The sequence below is a fragment of the Oncorhynchus tshawytscha genome, linkage group LG15 (assembly GCF_018296145.1).
Source record: "Oncorhynchus tshawytscha isolate Ot180627B linkage group LG15, Otsh_v2.0, whole genome shotgun sequence".
NCBI classification, from domain to species: Eukaryota; Metazoa; Chordata; class Actinopteri; order Salmoniformes; family Salmonidae; genus Oncorhynchus; species Oncorhynchus tshawytscha.
The window spans coordinates 20,433,306-20,456,651 of record NC_056443.1 but is presented as its reverse complement, the minus strand read 5'-3'; the positions used below and the strand labels follow the sequence as shown (position 1 = coordinate 20,456,651).

General features: G+C 42.3%; 1 protein-coding gene and 1 long non-coding RNA gene across 2 annotated transcripts; one reads left to right on the top strand and one right to left on the bottom strand.

Annotated features, from left to right (window-relative positions):
* The first annotated feature begins 610 nt into the window (after positions 1-610).
* LOC112214663 lies at positions 611-3,295 on the top strand. Its single transcript, XR_002948135.2, has 3 exons — positions 611-839; positions 1,224-1,569; positions 1,834-3,295. It is a non-coding gene; the product is annotated as an uncharacterized LOC112214663 (long non-coding RNA).
* On the bottom strand, positions 2,391-22,831 carry LOC112214661 (claudin-7-A). The gene is made up of 4 exons (XM_024373574.2): positions 22,131-22,831; positions 19,617-19,781; positions 8,279-8,363; positions 2,391-5,550 (listed from the first exon to the last, which is right to left on the bottom strand). Exons 1-4 carry the CDS (start codon positions 22,351-22,353, stop codon positions 5,376-5,378), a joined length of 648 nt encoding a protein of 215 aa, XP_024229342.1. The 5' UTR covers positions 22,354-22,831; the 3' UTR covers positions 2,391-5,375.
* Between the last annotated feature and the right edge of the window lie 515 nt (positions 22,832-23,346).

Here is a 23,346-nt window from a genome sequence, read left to right as displayed (position 1 = left end):
GGTTTGTGCTTAGTGGGAATATAATTTGTTTTTCAACAGGAAAATGACCTAAAACCAACCTCCAGACTGTGTAAGGGCTATTTTACCAAGAAGGAAAGTGATGAAGTGCTGCATCAGATTACCTGGCCTCCACAATCACCTGACCTCAACCCAATTGAGATGGTTTGGGATGAGTTGGACTGCAGAGTGAAGGAAAAGTAGCCAACAAGTGCTCAGCATATGTCTCCTTCAAGACTGTTGGAAAAGCATTCCTCATGAACCTGCTTGAGTGCATGCCAAAAGTGTGCAAAGGTGGCTACTTTGAAGAATCTAAAATCTAAAATATATTTTGATTTGTTTAACACTTTTTTTTTGGCTACTTACATACTTCCATGTGTTATGGCATAGCTTTGATGTATTCACTATTATTCTAGAAAATAGTAAAAATAAAGAAAAACCTTGAATGTGTAGGCGTGTCCAAACTTTTTTATCTGCCATTTGACCTCAATGCATCTGGACGAAACCAGCTACTGCAGATGAGTCACCTATTTTGTGTGGTTGGTGCGTTATCGGTTATGCATATATTGCGTGGATGGCGCGGGTAGGTTCTATTACACCCACGTTTCAATACAGTCCCTCGCAGTGACGTAGAAAAGAGCAATGTGTGTGAGTCAGAACAACTAGGAAATCCCCCAGTGAGAGTTACGAGAGTTACGAGGTGCTGTTCCTTTAAGCGGAGACTTCCTAAAACAAGCACGACACGAAAGGAGCAGATAAACAACAACTGCCGGGGGTAGAATAACCTCGAATAGACCGTTTACCGGGATTCATCTTGTTCATACAAACGACGGAACTTTAAGGTAAGAGTGTTGTTTACAGCTAGACAATTATACACAAAACGTATGTTATTTATTAGTTATAAGGAAAAGGGTACATGGTACGCTTTCTTATAGCCCAGGCCGGCTTGGCAAATATGGACATTGACATGACACACACCACACTTTACACTTAAGTCCAGAAATGAATCCATATTGTATAGGCTATTGCAACACTATGTTTATGTGTACAGGTAGGCCACTATATAATTCATAGGCTCAATGCTGTGAATAATTATGTAGCTAAGAGACTTAATTCGTCAATACTGTTGTTTCATCGGCAAACGAGCTTCTCCCGTTATGCGCACTTTATTTGGTTAATACTCAGGAACGCAACTAATTTCATGGCAACTATTTCCCCATCCGTAGGTGTGTCCGAGCACAATTTCTGCTGATTTTGCATATCAAAAATCCCAGAACACTGTTGAAAGCCATTGCGGAAGTAAACCCAACCTCGACGTGAGAAGAGAGAATAGGGGGCCACCAAGTGGACTCAACGGAGAAATACTGCGCGCGACCTTCTGTATGGGAGAGATGTACGGATCGTCAGGAATGCCAGATCTGATTCCATCGAACGGCCCGCGACAGCCTGGTCCGGCCGGCCAGTTCAACCCGGGACATAGGCAGGTAGCACAGAATGGACATGAGAGGCCCAACCCCCAGAGACTAGGGCAGCGGGCGCCCAAGCTCGGACAAATTGGTCGTTCCAAGAAAGGTGAGTAAAGTGGAAATATTCCTCTCCCTGTACACCCACATATTTTGAGAGATATATGCCTACTGTATTGTGATTTTGTGGTTATGTCAGGTGTTATGAGTATAGACCAAGATAGATTCTGGTTTTAAATGTCTCTGTCATCTTTCCAGCCTCCCCACCACTATATAATCTTATCAAAAATAGGAATAAAATATGATTATTCTCAACCTTATTGTCACTTGTATGAGTAGATATTCAACTAATTGTTACCTTTCCCTTTTCCAGTGGACCTAGGGGATGAGGACGTGGATGACATCATGAATAATAATGGCCAATAATAATGTTCCGTGTCCCTCAACCTCTCACCCATCTCCTGAACCACACCACATGTGCCAATGAAGATCTTCGAAGCCAAACTCAACTGAATCAATTTGACCTTGATCAATCAACTTTACAAGTGACCTCCCCTGAAGCTTGGCCTAGGATATCATAGCTGAAAAGCTCATCGTGGCACATTGAGGGAGAGTTCTATTGCCGGAATTCTAGACATTAGTTCTAGACATAAATTTTAGGATTCTATAGACCTTTGCATCAAAAGCTTGTATATTGCGGTTAACTTGTCTGTTGTTATACTGTGAATGAATTGTAATGAAACTTGTTCTGCTCTTATTACCTCTGTAGTGGACTATCTGCACTTGGGAAAGTACAGTGTGGCTTGTCTTTAAAGCTTCTAAAGGGCTACATTTGAAAAAAGTTGCACTCTTTAAATGATAAGGTAAAATGAAATGGAGTAGGAGTGCTGATCTAGGATCAGGTCCCCACTTGTCTATAGAATCTTATTTAATATCATCTAAAAGGCAAATCTGATCTTAGATCAGCACACAGAGGCTATGAATACAGTTTTCTTCTTGGTTACTGATTTTACAAGGTGGATGTTTTGTAGAAGAAGGCAGGACGGAAGCCTGTTAACATGTAACGTACAGGTGGAACATTGAGTTACTGACAGTTGTGATTTAATCTAAATCTGTGGTTCTCTCACCTTGTGGAGTATCAGGTTACTGCTGAATGATCACTGTTTTGGAATGCAGGGACAGTTGGAAAAGGTTACTACTGATCATTTATATTTACAAAAAAATATTGTTTTGGTTTATTACCTTGTTTTAAATCAATTATGGATGGCTATTATTTTCCAGCACATTTTTTTTAAGAGTTGATATAATATATGGTTTATGTTGGTTTTCTTATGTTATTGCGTAATGGTGCACTTTGTGGGAATGACTGTTAAATATGTGACGATGAAACTTTACATATTTCTATGCACGGATTCTATTTAAGCATCAACAAGTCGGGGTATACTTCCTGTCCAGAAGGGCTACTTTCTTCTTCGTTTAAATGTTTTTATCATAAAGGTTGAGTCCCAAACGGCACCCTATTCCCTACATAGGTCCTATGGGCCATAGTCAAAAGTAGTGCATTATATAGGGAATAGGGTGCCGTTTGGGACACATATAATATTTAATGTGGACTATAAGGACAATATTGACCTAACTAATGCCTGTAACTTTCTTGTACACTGGTCACTACTTTCAGTGAAACATTGCATTTCACAGCATAGCTAATAGTGACGCTGTCATGATCACATGGCTTAAATGGATGGAATTGTTATGTGCATTGGGAATGTTTGCATGAAAATGTGATGATTTTTGCATAATAATTCATTATTGGTAATAAAGGAGGGAAGAGCTTTTCTTTTTTTAATGGAACGTTTATTATATCATTATGATTGAAATGCAACCTCCAGAATTACACTCGCCCGTGTCGTACTTCTAAACAGCCAAATACGAGCCCCCATGTCGAACCAAATATGACAAAGAACACACATCACCCGTTGTATAATATTCCTGTTGTGTATTTTATTATCAGAGATGTTCCATATTGGGATATGACAGTTATAACATTGCATTTGAACTGTTGTTATGAGAAAACAAGAACCATTGGATGAACTTTCAATAAAAGACAAATGGGCTAGATATACAAATTGTAGAAGAACATGTATTATGTAGTAAGCTACATGGCCATTTATTAAAATACACATTTCTAGAAACATTGGACATCTTACAACCATAGAAATATAATTACTATTTAGTAATCTGGTTACTATTACTATCTAATAATTGTATTTCTATGCTTACAACATCACCTAATACAAAAGCACCCACGGTTAAAATTCCACTGAGCATCTTCTCAGTCAAAGGCAGGATGGTTGAGCTTTCTCAGTGATCACAAATATCAAACATAAAATATTATTTATGCTATCTAAAGCTAAAAGCAAAAACACAAGACTGTACTGGAGACACAAGGCTACACTAGCACTTGGGAATGGTACTACCATATTCTGCTACATTTAAAACACAAACAGAGGCTACAATCAGAGCTCAACACTAGCATACTATATAGAATGCATTCCAAACATATTGCTCCGCCCTAAGTAGAATACTAGTGTGGACATCAGAACAGAGCAAGACTTCATACAGAGTAATTAACAAATGGTCAAACACATAAATAAAAACCTGTTTGATGATAATAATATATATTGTGTATTTCAGTAATAAAAACAAACAAACACTCCTTAGCAATAGTCAAGGCACCTGTTAAGAATGACTGTGGTGAAAGATATTTTATAATGGGATAGAGTATATTGCAGACCTGTATGAAAAGCCCTCTCCCTTTTGGAGTGCAGTGGGGAATTGCTTGGGGATTCACCATAGTGTATGCAGTCACTCACAACTAGTGTGACGTCAACACTTGGCTTGAACGTTGAACGCCCTTGGTGACAGTCATGTCGACAGAAAACTCCATTGTAAAAGAACTGGTGGCGCGCTAGTCCCTTTTGCTATTATACATACATAGCTATCCCCTGAGTATGCCAAAAGTATGCCCTTAGCACCACACAGAGTTTAATTTATTACCTTCAATTACAATGGAAATGCTAAATTAAATGCACAGTGTTTCTTACAGGGGGGTGACAGTGTTTGCCATGATGCTGCATCTTGGCTGTAATACGTGTGTGTGTGTGTGTGTGTGTGTGTGTGTGTGTGTGTGTGTGTGTGTGTGTGTGTGTGTGTGTGTGTGTGTGTGTGTGTGTGTGTGTGTGTGTGTGTGTGTGTGTGTGTGTGTGTGTAATACGAGAACATACACCCTAAGACATGGTCTGTTAATATAAGGCGCTTCCAATAACCAATTACAGTGTATTTGTGAGGTCCACTCATAAACTCATAAACAATTGTGGAATGTTGGGAGGGGGTGAGAGACGTCACTCAAAAACAAACTACTGCATGATAGAGTCTTGTTGGGGTGGGGGTCGGGCGGTCTCCTCTGTAAAACTATATTCACATCCAGTAATTCTTTCTTTTTTTGTCATCCTGTCATACTATCCCGATATGCCCCCCAAATGCAAACTTCATGGGCAACATTTACGCTGTCCAAAAGAGCACAGATCTGTGCAAATTTCTTTTACAGTAAATCTCATTATAATCTGGCAGCTGGTTTAATTTGAAACTCATGCGTTACTCTTTATGCATTGCTCAGTTTACTAAACTCTAGTTAAATAACCGCATCCTTAATACACATTGTTGAAGAAAAGTTTCAGATGAAATCACGGTGCCAGAATATAATGAAGTTTACGGTATTTCTTGTACATATCTGTGCTCTTTTGCGCCACAAAAATGTCACCCCATAAGTACAACAGACTAGTCAGGTTCGACTCCATGTACAAACTCTTTCATATTCAAGCTTCTGTTATTCCGGTTACGGGCAGTAGAGGGCACTCACACATACTCCTTGGTGCTGCTGGGGGGGGAGCGGGCGCTCACGCCACTCATGGCGGGGTATTTGGGCACCGGCTTTTTACTCCTGGGGCAGGAAGATGCCAGCATGGCTCCCCCCAGCACATCCAGGAAAGAACCTCCCCAAGCAATGAAGATGGCTGCTCCAAACTCAAACCTGTGAGTGGGATGAGGGAGAGAAGAGTGAGACATGGTTTTAAAGCAGTGTTCTTACATTCTTCGGTAACACTTTACACCTTAAATTGCCCCTATCGCCTTACAATAATAAAACATAGTTTTGTCCATTATCGCCCTTACGAAAAAAGATAGCAGTCATAGTGCAGTATAACTGCAGTTAAAGTGCAGTTTAACTGCAGTATGCTGCAATTACAGCGCCCGAAATACCAGTCGACTGCAGTTACTACACTTTACTGCAGTTTAAAACTGCAATCTTTTTTTGTAAGGCCGCAAACAGGTTAATGTAGCCCTAAAAAGATATTCAGAAATTATGTAGGCAGCCAGGGCTGTCTCAGCCTCCAGTATTTATGCTGCAATAGTTTATGTGTCGGGGGGCTAGGGTCAGTCTGTTATATCTGGAGTATTTCTCCTGTCTTATCCGGTGTCCTGTTTGAATTTAAGTATGCTCTCTCTAATTCTCTTTCTTTCTTTCTTTCTTTCTTTCTTTCTTTCTTTCTTTCTTTCTTTCTTTCTTTCTTTCTGAGGACCTGAGCCATAGGACCATGCCTCAGGACTACCTGGCCTGATGACTCCTTGCTGTCCCCAGTCCACCTGGTCGTGCTGCTGTTTCCAGATTCAACTGTTCTGCCTGCGGCTATGGAACACTGAGCTGTTCACCGGACGTGCTACCATGTCCCAGACCTGCTGTTTTCAACTCTCTAGAGACAGCAAGAGCGGTAGAGATACTCTGAATGATCAGCTATGAAAAGCCAACTGACATTTACTCCTGAGGTGCTGACCTGTTGCACCCTCTACAACCACTGTGATTATTATTATTTGACCCTGCTGGTCATCTATGAACATTTGAACATCTTGGCCTTGTTCTGTTATAATCTCCACTCGGCACAGCCAGAAGAGGACTGGCCACCCCTCATAGCCTGGTTCCTCTCTAGGTTTCTTTCTAGGTTCCGGCCTTTCTAGGGAGTTTTTCCTAGCCACCGTGCTTCTACACCTGCATTGCTTGCTGTTTGGGGTTTTAGGCTGGGTTTCTGTACAGCACTTTGTGACATCAGCTGATGTAAGAAGGGCTTTATAAATACAGTGCCTTGCGAAAGTATTCGGCCCCCTTGAACTTTGCGACCTTTTGCCACATTTCAGGCTTCAAACATAAAGATATAAAACTGTATTTTTTTGTGAAGAATCAACAACAAGTGGGACACAATCATGAAGTGGAACGACATTTATTGGATATTTCAAACTTTTTTAACAAATCAAAAACTGAAAAATTGGGCGTGCAAAATTATTCAGCCCCCTTAAGTTAATACTTTGTAGCGCCACCTTTTGCTGCGATTACAGCTGTAAGTCGCTTGGGGTATGTCTCTATCAGTTTTGCACATCGAGAGGCTGAAATTTTTCCCCATTCCTCCTTGCAAAACAGCTCGAGCTCAGTGAGGTTGGATGGAGAGCATTTGTGAACAGCAGTTTTCAGTTCTTTCCACAGATTCTCGATTGGATTCAGGTCTGGACTTTGACTTGGCCATTCTAACACCTGGATATGTTTATTTTTGAACCATTCCATTGTAGATTTTGCTTTATGTTTTGGATCATTGTCTTGTTGGAAGACAAATCTCTGTCCCAGTCTCAGGTCTTTTGCAGACTCCATCAGGTTTTCTTCCAGAATGGTCCTGTATTTGGCTCCATCCATCTTCCCATCAATTTTAACCATCTTCCCTGTCCCTGCTGAAGAAAAGCAGGCCCAAACCATGATGCTGCCACCACCATGTTTGACAGTGGGGATGGAGTGTTCAGGGTGATGAGCTGTTGCTTTTACGCCAAACATAACGTTTTGCATTGTTGCCAAAAAGTTCAATTTTGGTTTCATCTGACCAGAGCACCTTCTTCCACATGTTTGGTGTGTTTCCCAGGTGGCTTGTGGCAAACTTTAAACAACACTTTTTATGGATATCTTCAAGAAATGGCTTTCTTCTTGCCACTCTTCGATAAAGGCCAGATTTGTGCAATATACGACTGATTGTTGTCCTATGGACAGAGTCTCCCACCTCAGCTGTAGATCTCTGCAGTTCATCCAGAGTGATCATGGACCTCTTGGCTGCATCTCTGATCAGTCTTCTCCTTGTATGAGCTGAAAGTTTAGAGGGACGGCCAGGTCTTGGTATATTTGCAGTGGTCTGATACTCCTTCCATTTCAATATTATTGCTTGCACAGTGCTCCTTGGGATGTTTAAAGCTTGGTAAATCTTTTTGTATCCAAATCCGGCTTTAAACTTCTTCACAACAGTATCTCGGACCTGCCTGGTGTGTTCCTTGTTCTTCATGATGCTCTCTGCGCTTTTAATGGTCCTCTGAGACTATCACAGTGCAGGTGCATTTATACGGAGACTTGATTACACACAGGTGGATTGTATTTATCATCATTCGTCATTTAGGTCAACATTGGATCATTCAGAGATCCTCACTGAACTTCTGGAGAGAGTTTGCTGCACTGAAAGTAAATTTTGCACGCCCAATTTTTCAGTTTTTGATTTGTTAAAAAAGTTTGAAATATCCAATAAATGTCGTTCCACTTCATGATTGTGTCCCACTTGTTGTTGATTCTTCACAAAAAAATACAGTTTTATATCTTTATGTTTGAAGCCTGAAATGTGGCAAAAGTTCGCAAAGTTCAAGGGGGCCGAATACTTTCGCAAGGCACTGTACATTTGACTTACTTGGTGTTGACAGGAGTATAAGGGTTATAGAAGGCCCGGATGACATTGTGAGCGAACCACGAACAGGCCACTACTGCACACAGAGCTGAATGAGAAAGAAAAAACATTCACATACAAAAAAAGAGGGATCAGACGGATCAGCATTGTTTTACGTCAGACGGTGTCACTCCTAAGTGACGCTCATCCCTCAACTGATCAGTCTTGTAGGATGTGTAACTCATATTAACATTTTAATATTCCCAGAGCATCCGCCATTCAAATATGAAAACATATTTCCTAATTTATGATGTCACTGCGCTTTCATTGATCCTCTATGAAATAGGCAGAATAGCTAGCTAAATTATCAATTGCAATGGGAGAAAAAACAAAATGGTGGCTACCTCCTAGTAAAATGATGTGCAAGCACGTTAGCCGCAAGTGCCTTGATCAGCTGCTTAACGTTAGCTAACTTGTAGCTAGCTTACTGACATAGTTACCTAGCTGACTCTACCTTACTGACATAATCGTATTGCTTGGCTTGTTTAATTACCCTCAAGTTGTAGACATGCTGCCTCAAAAGTAAGAGGGAATGTTATCTGATTCTGGGAACAGACAGAACAGGTAGCGCATCTGCCTCATGAAAACAGCTAGCTTTTGGTGGAAGCATTCAGCATTGAGTGTGCAGCACAAGGTAGCTGGTTGGTTAGCAGCATCCCATAATTAGTTTTATAGGAAGTGACTGGCTCAGCTAGCAAGCTAATGTTGGACAAATTTAACCTCTATTGGCTAGGGGGCAGAATTTTCACTTTTGGATAAATAGCGTGCCCAATTTCAACTTCCTGCTACTCATGCCAAGAATATAATATAAGATATGCATATCATTCATATATTTGGATAGAAAACACGCTGAAGTTTCTAAAACTGTTTGAATCATGTCTGTGAGTATAACAGAATTTATGTAGCAGGCAAAACCCTAAGGACTGACTGTTCAGAATTTGTTTTTCTTCTCTCTGTTCCCTGACTTGTTATTGCCAAGGGATATATCTTAGGAACGTGTTTTCAGTTCCTACCGCTTCCACTGGATGTCACCAGTCTTTGGAATTTGGTTGAGGTTATTCCTTTGTGCAATGAAGAAGTAGGCCATCTAGGAACTGGGTACACATTTGTGAGTTGTGCAAGACGTGAAAAGTGGCGCTGGTTTGTTTTCATTCCTGTATTGAACACAGATTGCCCCGTCTACAATTTCATCGATTATTAACGTTTAAAAATACCTAAAGTTGTATTACAAAAGTAGTTTGAAATATTTTGGCAAAGTTCAAAGTTCACTACAAATATTTTGTAGTGACGTTGCGTTTTTTGTAAGTTGTTTTTTTCTGGATCAAACACGCTTTATAAATGGACATTTTGGATATATATGGACGGAATTAATCGAACAAAAGGACCAATTGTGATGTTTATGGGACATATTGGAGTGCCAACAAAAGAAGCTTGTCAAAGGTAATGCATGATTTATATTTTATTTCAGCGTTTTGTGTAGCGCCTGCAGGGTTGAAATATGCTAACTCCTTTGTTTACTGCTGGTGCAGATGGTGCAGGCTATCAGATAATAGCTTCTTATGCTTTCGCTGAAAAGCATTTTTAAAATCTGACATGTTGGCTAGATTCACAACGAGTGTAGCTTTAATTGAGTATCTTACGTGTGATTTAATGAAAGTTTGAATTTTATAGTATTTTATTTGAATCTGGCGCTCTGCATTTTCCCTGGTAATTGGCCAGTTGAGACATTTGCGTCCCACCTATCCCTAAATCAAGCTAGCTTTCGTGCACGGAACCTATTTCAGTCCAAGTCAAGCACTACACTTGACATTCGGCGCCGACAGAGATGGCCGCCTCGCTTCGCGTTCCTAGGAATCTATGCAGTTTTTTGTTTTTGTACGTGTTATTTCTTACATTAGTACCCCAGGTCATCTTAGGTTTCATTACATACAGTCGAGAAGAACTACTGAACATAAGAGCAGCGTCAACTCACCATCAGTACGACCAAGAATATGACTTTCGCGAAGCGGATCCTGTGTACTGCCTTTCACCCAGGACAACGGAATGGATCCCAGCCGGCGACCCAAAAAAACGACTTCGTAAAAGGGGGAAACGGAGCGTTCTTCTGGTCAGACTCCGGAGACGGGCACATTGTTCACCACTCCCTAGCATTCTTCTCGCCAATGTCCAGTCTATTGACAACAAGGTTGATGAAATCCGAGCAAGGGTAGCATTCCAGAGGGACATCAGAGACTGTAACGTTCTTTGCTTCACGGAAACATGGCTCACTAGAGAGACGCTATCGGAATCGGTGCAGCCAGCGGGTTTCTCCACGCATCGCGCCGACAGAAACAAACATCTTTCTGGTAAGAAGAGGGGCGGGGGCGTATGCTTCATGGTTAACGTGAAGTGGTGTGATCATAACAACATACAGGTACTCAAGTCCTTCTATTCACCTGATTTAGAATTCCTCACAATCAAATATCGACCGCATTATCTTCCAAGGGAATTCTCTTCGATTATAATCACAGCCGTATATATTCCCCCCGAAGCTGACACATCGATGGCTCTGAACGAACTTTATTTGACTCTTTGCAAACTGGAATCCATTTATCCGGAGGCTGCATTCATTGTAGCTGGGGATTTTAACAAGGCTAATCTGAAAACAAGACTCCCTAAATTTTATCAGCATATCGATTGCGCAACCAGGGCTGGAAAAACCTTGGATCACTGCTATTCTAACTTCCGCGACGCATATAAGGCCCTGCCCCGCCCTCCTTTCGGAAAAGCTGACCACGACTCCATTTTGTTGATCCCTGCCTACAGACAGAAACTAAAACAAGAAGCTCCCGCGCTGAGGTCTGTTCAACGCTGGTCCAACCAATCTGATTCCACACTCCAAGACTGCTTCCATCACGTGGACTGGGATATGTTTCGTATTGCGTCAGACAACAACATTGACGAATACGCTGATTCGGTGAGCGAGTTCATTAGAACGTGCGCTGAAGATGTCGTTCCCATAGCAACGATTAAAACATTCCCAAACCAGAAACCGTGGATTGATGGCAGCATTCGTGTGAAACTGAAAGCCCGAACCACTGCTTTTAATCAGGGCAAGGTGACCGGAAACATGACCGAATACAAACAGTGTAACTATTCCCTCCGCAAGGCAATCAAACAAGCTAAGCGTCAGTATAGAGACAAAGTAGAATCTCAATTCAACGGCTCAGACACAAGAGGTATGTGGCAGGGTCTACAGTCAATCACGGATTACAAAAAGAAAACCAGCCCAGTCACGGACCAGGATGTCTTGCTCCCAGGCAGACTAAATCACTTTTTTGCCCGCTTTGAGGACAATACAGTGCCACTGACACGGCCCGCAACTAAAACATGCGGACTCTCCTTCACTGCAGCCGACGTGAGGAAAACATTTAAACGTGTCAACCCTCGCAAGGCTGCAGGCCCAGACGGCATCCCCAGCCGCGCCCTCAGAGCATGCGCAGACCAGCTGGCTGGTGTGTTTACGAACATATTCAATCAATCCCTATCCCAGTCTGTTGTTCCCACATGCTTCAAGAGGGCCACCATTGTTCCTGTTCCCAAGAAAGCTAAGGTAACTGAGCTAAACGACTACCGCCCCATAGCACTCACTTCCGTCATCATGAAGTGCTTTGAGAGACTAGTCAAGGACCATATCACCTCCACCCTACCTGACACCCTAGACCCACTCCAATTTGCTTACCGCCCAAATAGGTCCACAGACGATGCAATCTCAACCACACTGCACACTGCCCTAACCTATCTGGACAAGAGGAATATCTATGTGAGAATGCTGTTCATCGACTACAGCTCTGCATTTAACACCATAGTGCCCTCCAAGCTCGTCATCAAGCTCGAGACCCTGGGTCTCGACCCCGCCCTGTGCAACTGGGTACTGGACTTACTGACGGGCCGCCCCCAGGTGGTGAGGGTAGGCAAGAACATTTCCACCCTGCTGATCCTCAACACTGGGGCCCCACAAGGGTGCGTTCTGAGCCCTCTCCTGTACTCCCTGTTCACCCACGACTGAGTGGCCACGCACGCCTCCAACTCAATCATCAAGTTTGCGGACGACACAACAGTCGGCTTGATTACCAACAACGACGAGACGGCCTACAGGGAGGAGGTGAGGGCCCTCGGAGTGTGGTGTCAGGAAAATAACCTCACACTCAACAAAACTAAGGAGATGATTGTGGACTTCAGGAAACAGCAGAGGGAACACCCCCCTATCCACATTGATGGGACAGTAGTGGAGAGGGTAGTAAGTTTTAAGTTCCTCGGCGTACACATCACAGACAAACTGAATAGGTCCACCCACACAGACAGCATTTATTTTTATTTTTTTAACCTTTATTTAACTAGGCAAGTCAGTTAAGAACAAATTCTTATTTTCAATGACGGCCTAGGAACAGTGGGTTAACTGCCTGTTCAGGGGCAGAACGACAGATTTGTACCTTGTCAGCTCGGGGGTTTGAACTTGCAACCTTCCAGTTACTAGTCCAACGCTCTAACCACTAGGCTACCCTGCCGCCCTCATGAAGAAGGCGTAGCAGCGCCTCTTCAACCTCAGGAGGCTGAAGAAATTCGGCTTGTCACCAAAAGCACTCACAAACATCTACAGATGCACAATCGAGAGCATCCTGTCGGGCTGTATCACCGCCTGGTACGGCAACTGCTCCGCCCACAACTGTAAGGCTCTCCAGAGGGTAGTGAGGTCTGCACAACGCATCACAGGGGGCAAACTACCTGCCCTCCAGGACACCTACACCACCCGATGTCACAGGAAGGCCATAAAGATCATCAAGGACAACAACCACCCGAGCCACTGCCTGTTCACCCCGCTATCATCCAGAAGGCGAGGTCAGTACAGGTGCATCAAAGCTGGGACCGAGAGACTGAAAAACAGCTTCTATCTCAGGGCCATCAGACTGTTAAACAGCCACCACTAACATTGAGTGGCTGCTGCCAACACACTGACTCAACTCCAGCCACTTTAATAATGGGAATTGATGGGAAATGATGTAAAATATATCACTAGCCACTTTAAACAATGCTACCTAATATAATGTGTACATACCCTACATTATTCATCTCATATGTATATGTATATACTGTACTCTATATCATCTACTGCATCTTTATGTAATACATGTATCACTAGCCACTTTAACTATGCCACTTTGTTTACATACTCATCTCATATGTATATACTGCACTCAATACCATCTACTGTATCTTGCCTATGCCGCTCTGTACCATCACTCACTCATATATCTCTATGTACATATTCTTATCCCCTTACACTTGTGTCTATAAGGTAGTAGTTTTGGAATTGTTAGCTAGAATTCTTGTTGGTTATTACTGCATTGTCGGAACTAGAAGCACAAGCATTTTGCTACACTCGCATTAACATCTGCTAACCATGTGTATGTGACAAATAAAATTTGATTTGATTTGATTTGATTTGCACATTGTCAATCTTCAGAAATACTGCTTGTTAAAGCACAAACAGTATTTTGACTTCCGGATGAAAAGCGTACCCAAAGTAAACTGCCTGTTACTCAGGCCCAGAAGCTAGGATATGCATTGGTGGATTTGGATAGAAAACACTCTAAAGTTTCTAAAACTGTTAAAATTATGTCTGTGAGTATAACAGAACCGATATGGCAGGCGAAACCAGGACAAACCACCCCCCCCCCAAAAAAATGTCAGCCTACCTCTATTTTCAATGGCTATCACTTTAATTACAAGGCCAAGTCCTCCCAGATTGCAGTTCCTAGGGCTTCCACTAGATGTCAACAGTCTTTAGAAAGAGTTTCAGGCTGGTTTTTGGAAAAATGAGCCAGAAATTGTAGTTTTTCTAGGTGGCTCCCATTTTTGCTGTAGTGTTTCCAAGCGTGTGGAAGAGAGCGCGTTCTTTGGTATTTTTCTCCGGTAAAGACAATAACTATTCAACGTCTTAAATTGTATCATTTATTTATGTATAAGGATACCTAAGGTTTGATTATAAACGTTGTTTGACTTGTTTGGAAAAGTTTATTAGTAATGTTTGGGATTAATTTTGTATGCATTTTGATGGAAGGAAACTGGGTGGATTATTGACTGAAGCGCGCCAGCTAAACTGAGTTTTTATGGATATAAAGAAGGACATTATCGAACAAAAGGACCATTTGTGATGTAACTGGAACCGTTTGGAGTGCCAACAGAAGAATATCATCAAAGGTAAGGCATTTTAATCCCATACGGTTATACATAAAGCGATCAATGATCAATTCAAACAATTTTACTCTGCGCTATACACCTCTGAATCCCCTCAAGACCCTTTGCTGATTGATTCCTTCTTTAATGGCTTGAATATGCCTTCAATTGATACAAACTCCCATGACTGTCTAGAAAAATAATTTACACCTGAGGAGATTGCAACAGTAGTATCCACAATGAAAAGTGGTAAATCACCGAGTCCGGACGGTTTTCCAACCAAATTTTACAGGACGTTTTCTGGTCTGCTTTGCCCTTTCTTGTCTCGATTATTTGCAGAGTGCCTTAATACCTCAAAGATAGTCCTAGTCTTTATCAGGCTTCAATTTCATTACTATTAAAGAAAAACAAAGACCCCCTGGAATGTGGATCCTGTCGCCCAATCTCGCTTTTAAACTGTGATTACAAAATCCAAGCCAAGCTTTTAGCCATTCTTATGGAAGGCTCGCTGCACCAAGTAATACACCCTGACCAGACTGGCTTTATGAGAAATAGGCATTTGTTTTTCAATATTAGGCGCCTTATGAATATACTGTACTCCCCAGCGTCAGGGGACCCGGAGGTGGTGGTCTCACATGATGCAGAAAAAGCTTTTGGCCGCGTTGAGTGGGATTACCTAACAGCTTCCCTTTATAGATTTGGCTTTGGCCCCAAATCCATTAAAGATTCTTTATTTTCCCCCCATGGCTTCGGTATGGACTAAAAACTTGTCCTCTGACTATTTTTCCTTGCACCACGGATCCAGACAGGGTTGTCCACTCTCCCCCTTGCTGTTTGCTTTAGCAATCGAGCCTCTCACCATTGCACTATGCTCTAATGATGCCATTCAAGGAATAATTAGGACGGGCTTAGAGCAGAAAGTCTCGCTATATGCTGACAACCTCCTTTTGTTTATCTCTAACCCTGATACCTCATTCCCACGTGCCATAACTGTTCTTAAAAAGTTTGGATCAATCTCAGGGTACAAGCTGAATCTAGGCAAGAGTGAGCTTTTTCCTGTAAATAAGGCTGCTTTAAAGTGCTCTTTTACAAGTTTTCAGTTTAGGATCGTCCAGGATCAATTCACCTACTTGGGAGTTAAAGTGACAAGGAAATATTCAAATTTGTTTCAGGAAAACTTTGTTGCTCTAGCAGACAGTTTGAAATAATCTTTTACTTTTTGGAATTCGCTACCTTTTTCTCTTATCGGAAGGATTAATGTCATTAAAATGAATGTGTTGCCCAAATTTGTATATTTATTTCAATGTTTACCCATTTTTATTCCAAAATCTTTTTTAAATTCACTGGATCAAACATTAATGTATTTTATTTGGGATGGCAAGGTACCACGGATTGGTAGAAAACCTTTACAGAAGCCTAAAGCATAGGGGGGATTAGCTCTACCAAATTTTCAGACATACTATTGGGCTGCAAATTTCAGATCCCTTCTATACTGGCTGCAGACTGATCCTACTGGCCCTTGACCACTCTGGGTCCAGATGGAGTCTGAATCGTGTAAACCTGCTACACTTTCTTCTGTGTTGTGCTCATCTCTCCCAGTGTCCCTAGGCAAAAGGTGTGTCAACCCAATTGTAACGCAGTCTCTTAAAATTTGGAATCAGTTCCGTTTTGCCTTTAGCCTCCAAGGCTTTTCTCTATCAGGCCCAATCAATCAGAACATTGTATTTCCTCCATCTTTGAATGATGGGGCTTTTGCCATCTGGCACTCACTAGGCCTCTCCTCACTAGCCCAATTATTATTTGATGATACATTTGCCTCTTTTGCTCAGCTACAGGAAAAGTTCAACCTCCGCCAATCCCACTTTTTCCGCTATCCCTAGACTAGGAACTTTGTCAGATCTAACACACCTGAATTTCCCCATAGGCCTGCGAATACAGCTATAGAGAGCATCTTTGAGCTGAACAAGCTTCCTAGTGGCGCAATTTCAGATGTATATGCAACCATTCATGACCTACAGAAACCTTCTTTGGTGCCTTTAAAGCCTCGATGGGAAAATTATTTGGGGGAGGAACTTGGGGAAGACACATGGGAATCTGTGCTGCACAGGGTGCATTCGTCCTCTTTTAGCATGAGACACAGCCTCATTCAATTCAAGGTGTATCCACTGGTCCGGGGCCAAACTTGGAAGAATATTCTCTGATTTTAATCCTACCTGTGTCAGATGTAAAATGGAACCAGCCACACTATTGCATATGTTTTGGGGCTGTCATAAACTGTCAGGTTTCTGGGAATTCATATTTAAATGTTTCTCTGATATATATGACACTGTTATAGATCCGTCTCCCCTTACAGCCCTTTTTGGAGTACCCCCCTGTCAAGAATCCAGTTGGACACTGTTGCTTATACAACTCTTTTAGCTAGACGGCTAATACTACAGAACTGGAAGATGGCAGCTCCCCAATCTTATAAATATTGGGTGAGAGATGTGTTGTGCTCTCTGAGTTTAATATATTATTTATATCGCTTTGTGTTGTCTTGTGTGTGTAAAACTTAATAAACAGAGTTTTCAAAAAAAGGTAAGACATTTTTTATATCGCTGTTTCTGACTTTCGTGCCCTGGTTGAAATATGTTTTTCATGTGTTTGTATGCTGGGCGCTGTCCCCAGATAATCGCATGGTTTGCTTTCGCCGTAAAGCCTTTTTTGAAATTTGACACCGCGGCTGGATTAACAAGACGTTAAGCTTTATTTTGATGTATTACACTTTAGATTTTATGAAAGTTAAATATTTCTAATAGTGTAGTTTGAATTTTGCGCTCTGCAATTTCACTGGATGTTGGCCACACAGAACCAATAGAATAGGTAAACTTATGTACTATGGGGATAGTAGATGGACATAGGTTAGTGCTTTTGCTGTTTGTTAGGCCTACTCATCTTGTTGGCTGATGAAAAGTCAATGTGGACAGTTCTTCTAACATCTTGAATATGCTCCTCGGAATGAGATAAGAAGGAAATGCGCAGTTGCGTCCCTGATGTGTCTGTCTTCACTTGTAGCCTACTTCGAAGCTAAGATGCCTGTGAAATGGACCCGATCACGCGACGGGCATTGGCTAATAAGAATTGAGATCTCTGAGAGAGCCATGTGAGTGAGAGGTGCTTAGGAGAACAGCGATTAGCAGCCGGGAGAAGGGAATTATAATTATTATATTCAGCCCAAGGGCAAAACGGCCACACAAGGATGCTGCCGTGAAATTCAAGGCTTGGTGAGAATATTATCAAGTGCTTGTCAAATTGTGAATGAGAGACTGATGAAGTGTGTGCAGCCTGTGCAAGAAACAAAGCAGAGCTCATGCCTTTCATGAGACTTTTTTTCAAATCATCATTAGAGTCACATCATGCAGCCTTGGAATGTACAGTATGAAAAATCAAAACATATAGCCCAACGTTTGAATCACAACTAAAGGTGCATAAATAAATAACTATTTGGAGAACCTATTTCTTTGTTACCCGCTCAATATAGAATAGCCACATGTGCACACTCCCTCTGAAATCATTTGGAGAAAATAGCCTTTCTATTTTATTCAGCTTTTTTCAATTGTGTTCTTCATACTATTTTGCCACAGAATTCTAAGCCAATCTTGTCTGCTAAATGAACTAGTGTATCCCACAGCCATATGGCAGAGCCAGATCAGGGCCTAACATAACGTCAGAGTATGCTATTCTGTTCTTCTGAAATAGACTGCATTTTCTTCATATCATGTTTCTTTAGACCTGTCTAAAATAAATCATGGTTTTATTGTGACTATATGTAGGCTATATTAAATTGATTTATTATACTTAATGTTAATGTAGACATTCCAAAGTTCTGCATCAGTGGTTTATAGGCTATGCGTGGAAGCCAGGAGATGCTGAACGTGTTTATGTTAATTAACAGGCAATTACCATGAGACCGGCAGCTATTGGCTTGACAATCAACGGCTGACAAAATGTCATGACTGCAACAGCCCTATTATTGACAGAGTTATTGTTTTAGCTTAGATTAATTGAGACGGTTTTGAGGCATAAATGGGGTTCAGCAGACAATGTTACCTAGGTAATGGTATGATAGCCCATTGTAGCCGGACTACTTTCGAGCTATCCCATTACGCTTTGCGAGATACGAGACAGATCAGTGCAGGAGGAATTGAAGCGCTATCGGACAATGGCAGATCAGTACATTCAGGTAGCATCAATACGTATTTGAGAGAGGGGTGCCAAACACTTCTCAAGAAGTCAATGGGCGGCTAGCTATTAAATCCCCCCTCCCCCCAACCATACTGCCATTGTCCTATAAGAGTTTTCACATGATCTAAGATCGCATGCTAGTTTGTTCATTATAATCTAAAAGGCAAAACTGATCCTAGATCAGCACTCCTACTCTGAGACACTTTAGACCTGTACAATTGCAGGTAGTCTAGTACATATTTTTTTCTACTCTGAGACCGATTAGCTTTTTACTGGCATTGTTCTATGAGAGTTTCTAATGACCTCTTATATAACAGTAACAATCTGTATCCCAAATGACACCTTATTCCCTATATAGTTCCCTACATTTGACCACCAGTGACATTTGACTAGTGAAAAGGAGTGCACTAAATAGGGAATAGTGTCAGAGTAATAGCCACAGTCAGTAAAACGTGCCCATTCTCTCCCTCTTTGATCTCCAGGGGAACCTAGGTAGATGAGTGGGACTTTTATTGTGCAACGTTTCGACCCGAAGGCCTTCGCCAGGTTTAGATGAGTGGGAGAGCAGCTGGTGGCCAGACAGAGGAACAAACCCCTCATTTATAATGGCGACCAACTGACTGTGGTGATTCTCTTGATCTCTTTCTATAGCTCCTGGTATGGACCAGAATGATCAAGTGATCTAATGAGCATGGATTTCAGACCAGTTTAGAATTTTTTTTTTTTTACAAAAGTAGGGCCCTGAGATTTTCATGACCAAGTCATTTAATAATGTGGGGAAAACTCTGGACCCTAAGAAATAACATGTTTGTGGGGATTCTCCTGATCTCTCTCTCTCTCTTTCTCTCCCTCCCTCTCTCACCTCCAATCAGTAGGATGATGCCTCCAGTCATGGCGGTCCGAGACTTGCGCACTTTGTTGTTCCCTCCGCAGGTGGTACACTTCATGCCCATAGTGGCCACGCCCAGCCCAGCGATAGATACGATGATGCCAACGATCATCAGGGCACGGGTGGCCTGGAGAGCACCTAAGACACACACACACAAACACCAGGGAGGGGAGCGAGAGAGGGATAAGGGAGAGGAGGGAAAGGAGTAGCAAGATAGTGAGAGAATAAGGGAGGGTGTGTGTGTGTGAGAGAGAGAGAGATATGGTACAGTTATAGAACGATATTGTATAGAAAGCTTTCATTTATAGGCATGGGGGATATATTGCAAATGTCAATTAATAAACTTTAGTTTTTTATCAGCAAGTAAGCAAAAGTTGTGAACAAATATAAAATATGCATTATCAACACAATCCAACCCCAACCGTGGATCATATACAGTATGGTGTTCACAAAGTATTGGATTTTAAAAAGTGACTGTATAAACACAGCTCAATGGATCACTGGGGTTTAATGTGCGCTGACAGGATACTTTAATGTGTGTTTTTCCTGGATGAGAAACCCTGAGATACACCCTCCCTCTCCCTCCCCCTCTCTGTCTCTCTCTCTCTCTCTCTTTCATGCTCTCTCTCTTCCATCTGCTTTTGTTGAGAGGAAGGGGGCAGTGAAAGCTACTGTCAGGACACCCTAATCTGTCACCTCCCTCCTAAAACTGACAGAGGGTGGGAGACAGAGAGGGAGAGTACCTCCTTGGTCCACCCTGAACCAGTCTGTGCCAGTCCAGGCCATCCCTGAGCTCACAAACACAACCCTCCATCCATGAGAAAGGGAGGGAGGGAAGGAGAGAGGGGGAGAGTACCTTTCTTTTACTTTTAGATTGGTGTGTATTGATGTGAATTGTTAGATGCTACTGCACTTTTGGGGCTAGGAACACAAGCATTTTTGCTACACCCACAATAACATCTGCTAAATATGTGTATGTGACCAATAAAATAGGATTTGAGGATGGGGGTGGGAGAGAAGGCAACTGTAGGTGGGGAGGAGAGGGAGGAGAGAGGGAGGCGGAGAGGGGAAGAGGGTGATGAGGAGAGAGGAAGGAAGAAATACTAATCTTCTGCTGTACTTTAAACACACAATGAGGGTCCTTTCACCAGCATGCAAATTGGGGCTACCATGGAATATCACCCCATCACCTCTGTACCCCACCCCCTGTACCGTTCCAATAACCCCCAAACCTGCCCTCTGTCAGCAGGTGCAGTTACAACGAGTTACCCCCCCCCCAAGTGTTCTGAATCTGAACAAGCCTCTCTGTTCAATGAAACCCCTCACACCAACAACAATGACCAGAGAAACCAACAGGAGTAGATGGGGAGTTATATCAAATCACACCCTGGTTCTCGTCATCATGGTGCCCTAAGGGTTTGGGGCGAACCGAAGTGGGAGGAGGTAAAATTCCTGTACAGGGTACTGTGCTGCTGTCGCCATGGCTACTCCTGTGTTCTGTATTCTTCTGGTTGTTTACCGTTAGGTCGTTAGGACCAAGTCGTCTCTGGCATCTGGAGCCCCAGCCAGCCCCCAGTCCCCTCTCTATGCCAGGGAACAGTGGGTGATGAATGGGCAGGGGCCTGCTTAGGGGGTGGAGTGGCCCAGCCATGTGAGAATATACAGCAGAGAGGGGTGGAGGTGGGTGGGGAGGTTGGTGAGAGGGTGCCAGAAGTTAACAATATCCCACTGTATGTTAACATGAAGGGTGCTACTAAAGGATAACCATGAGGGCCAATGACTGACTAACACCTCTGAGCCAACACCTTTATCAGCGGCACCAATGTGCTGTATTGAGGATGCACTACACCATAAAGGGGAGTGTGGGGAACCTCAGCTGACCGTCTCAGGTGTCTGCTCACCTGTATCACCTGTCAATCAATACTATTTACTGGTACAACATGAGACTTCCTGACACAAGTGAAGTCACCAACTTCCCAGAAATCCTCCTTTGATAATTAGATAATAGTGGATATACAACAAAGTGCTGCACAGGATGCACATAGTCACAGACATTGGAAGAAAAAATAAGCATGGCATACATTTGAGATTTTGTTTAAACTGGCAATCTGCAGTTGCTACTTCCCTTTTTGGAATTTATAAATTCATGATATGTACCCATTGATTCTTGAAGACTATAACTTATAACCGCCTCATGAGCTTACTTCAACTGTCCTACCCCATCAGAACCCAAAATATAACATCGTTTTACTCCAATAATGTAAACAAAGAAAACCTAAACAAACACTGTATAACCTTGAAACATGCTTAAAACTATAATGATGATATCATGGATTGTCAGTCCTTTGTATCCATAGCTCTGTCTATGAATTTGAGAGTGGGTGTATCTCTCCAGCCACATCGATCAGCTTTTTACCAAAACAGGGGCCGGGATCGCTTTCTTATTGTTTCAACTTCTGATTGCCACCTTAAAGCATCTATACTTACTGTCGAGCTGCAGGATCGAGTCGTATATTTTACATTGGAGCTGCCCTGTGCTCTGAAAAGCGCAAGACATCCATAATCCTTGGTACATGGCAACCGCCGTTATGATGTTGTCTCCTATGTACGCAGACATCTTCCACTGTGGCAGAATGGTCCCCACGATCAGTGCAATAACACCGACGAGTGACAGGGCGAATCCTAAAAGTTGAATTCCCGAGTTTGCCATCTTGAAAAAAAATACGATTTTGTGGATTATTTTGATTCCTAAATAAATACGTTTCTGTTGGCGAAAAAACGAAGAATCCTTTGGGTGCGTGTGTCCAAAGGCTACGGTTATCTTGCTGCCCACCCTTTCTCACTACACCTGCTGTCGTTATCCTTCCAATTAGGTCTATCTACCTATGTTCCTTTTACCCGGCAGAATAGCGGAATCAGTAAACACAATCTCTGAGTTGTGAAAAGGTTTTGCTTGTCTATCTCCTTTCCACCTGTTTTCTGCTATAGTTCGAGTCGCGCCTTGAATACTGTAGTAGTGAGAGTGCGGGCGGAATATTTAAATTCTGGATGGTGTGTGCGCGAGAGGTGTCCGGTGCCCGGTCTCTTCTCGCATCCCCTCCTCCGGTGGCAGTTACCGTTATGTCACGCCCATTGATTTGGCTACTCCTGCATTCCGAGGAAGTTGTTCCTCAAGCTCTAGCGGTTCGGTAGTCTGTACTGTAAAAACCACGGTACAGTTCATATCGGGCTGACCCCCCCCCCAGTGGGTTCATCTTTTACCTTCAACAGTTGTCCAGCTGACAGCTGACCTTTTCTTAGAACTTGTTTAACAGTTAGTGATGCCTCTCCTTGTAGTCATAGACGTGCATTTGTTTTAAGAGAGATGGCATTATAGGCCTTGTTAATAACATTATAAAGGCTTATATGTGCTTATAACAAGTTAGACATCAGTGTACGTGAATGCTTTAAGTAAAACGTTACCAAAATATCCACCTGATTCTTTATAATACGTTAGTTAGTCTTGTGTTGAATCATATTGCATTGTTCAGTTCAGTAGGTAAACCTTGTTTGTTATGTCATTTAAACACAGGATACACCTCATTAGACTATTATCAATCTTTAATAAAATCTTTGTCGGAATAATATTTTTTATTGTCTAGACTTTAGAAAAGCGAGCAATTACTAATTATACCGAATAACAATCACATTCCTTTCAATCTTT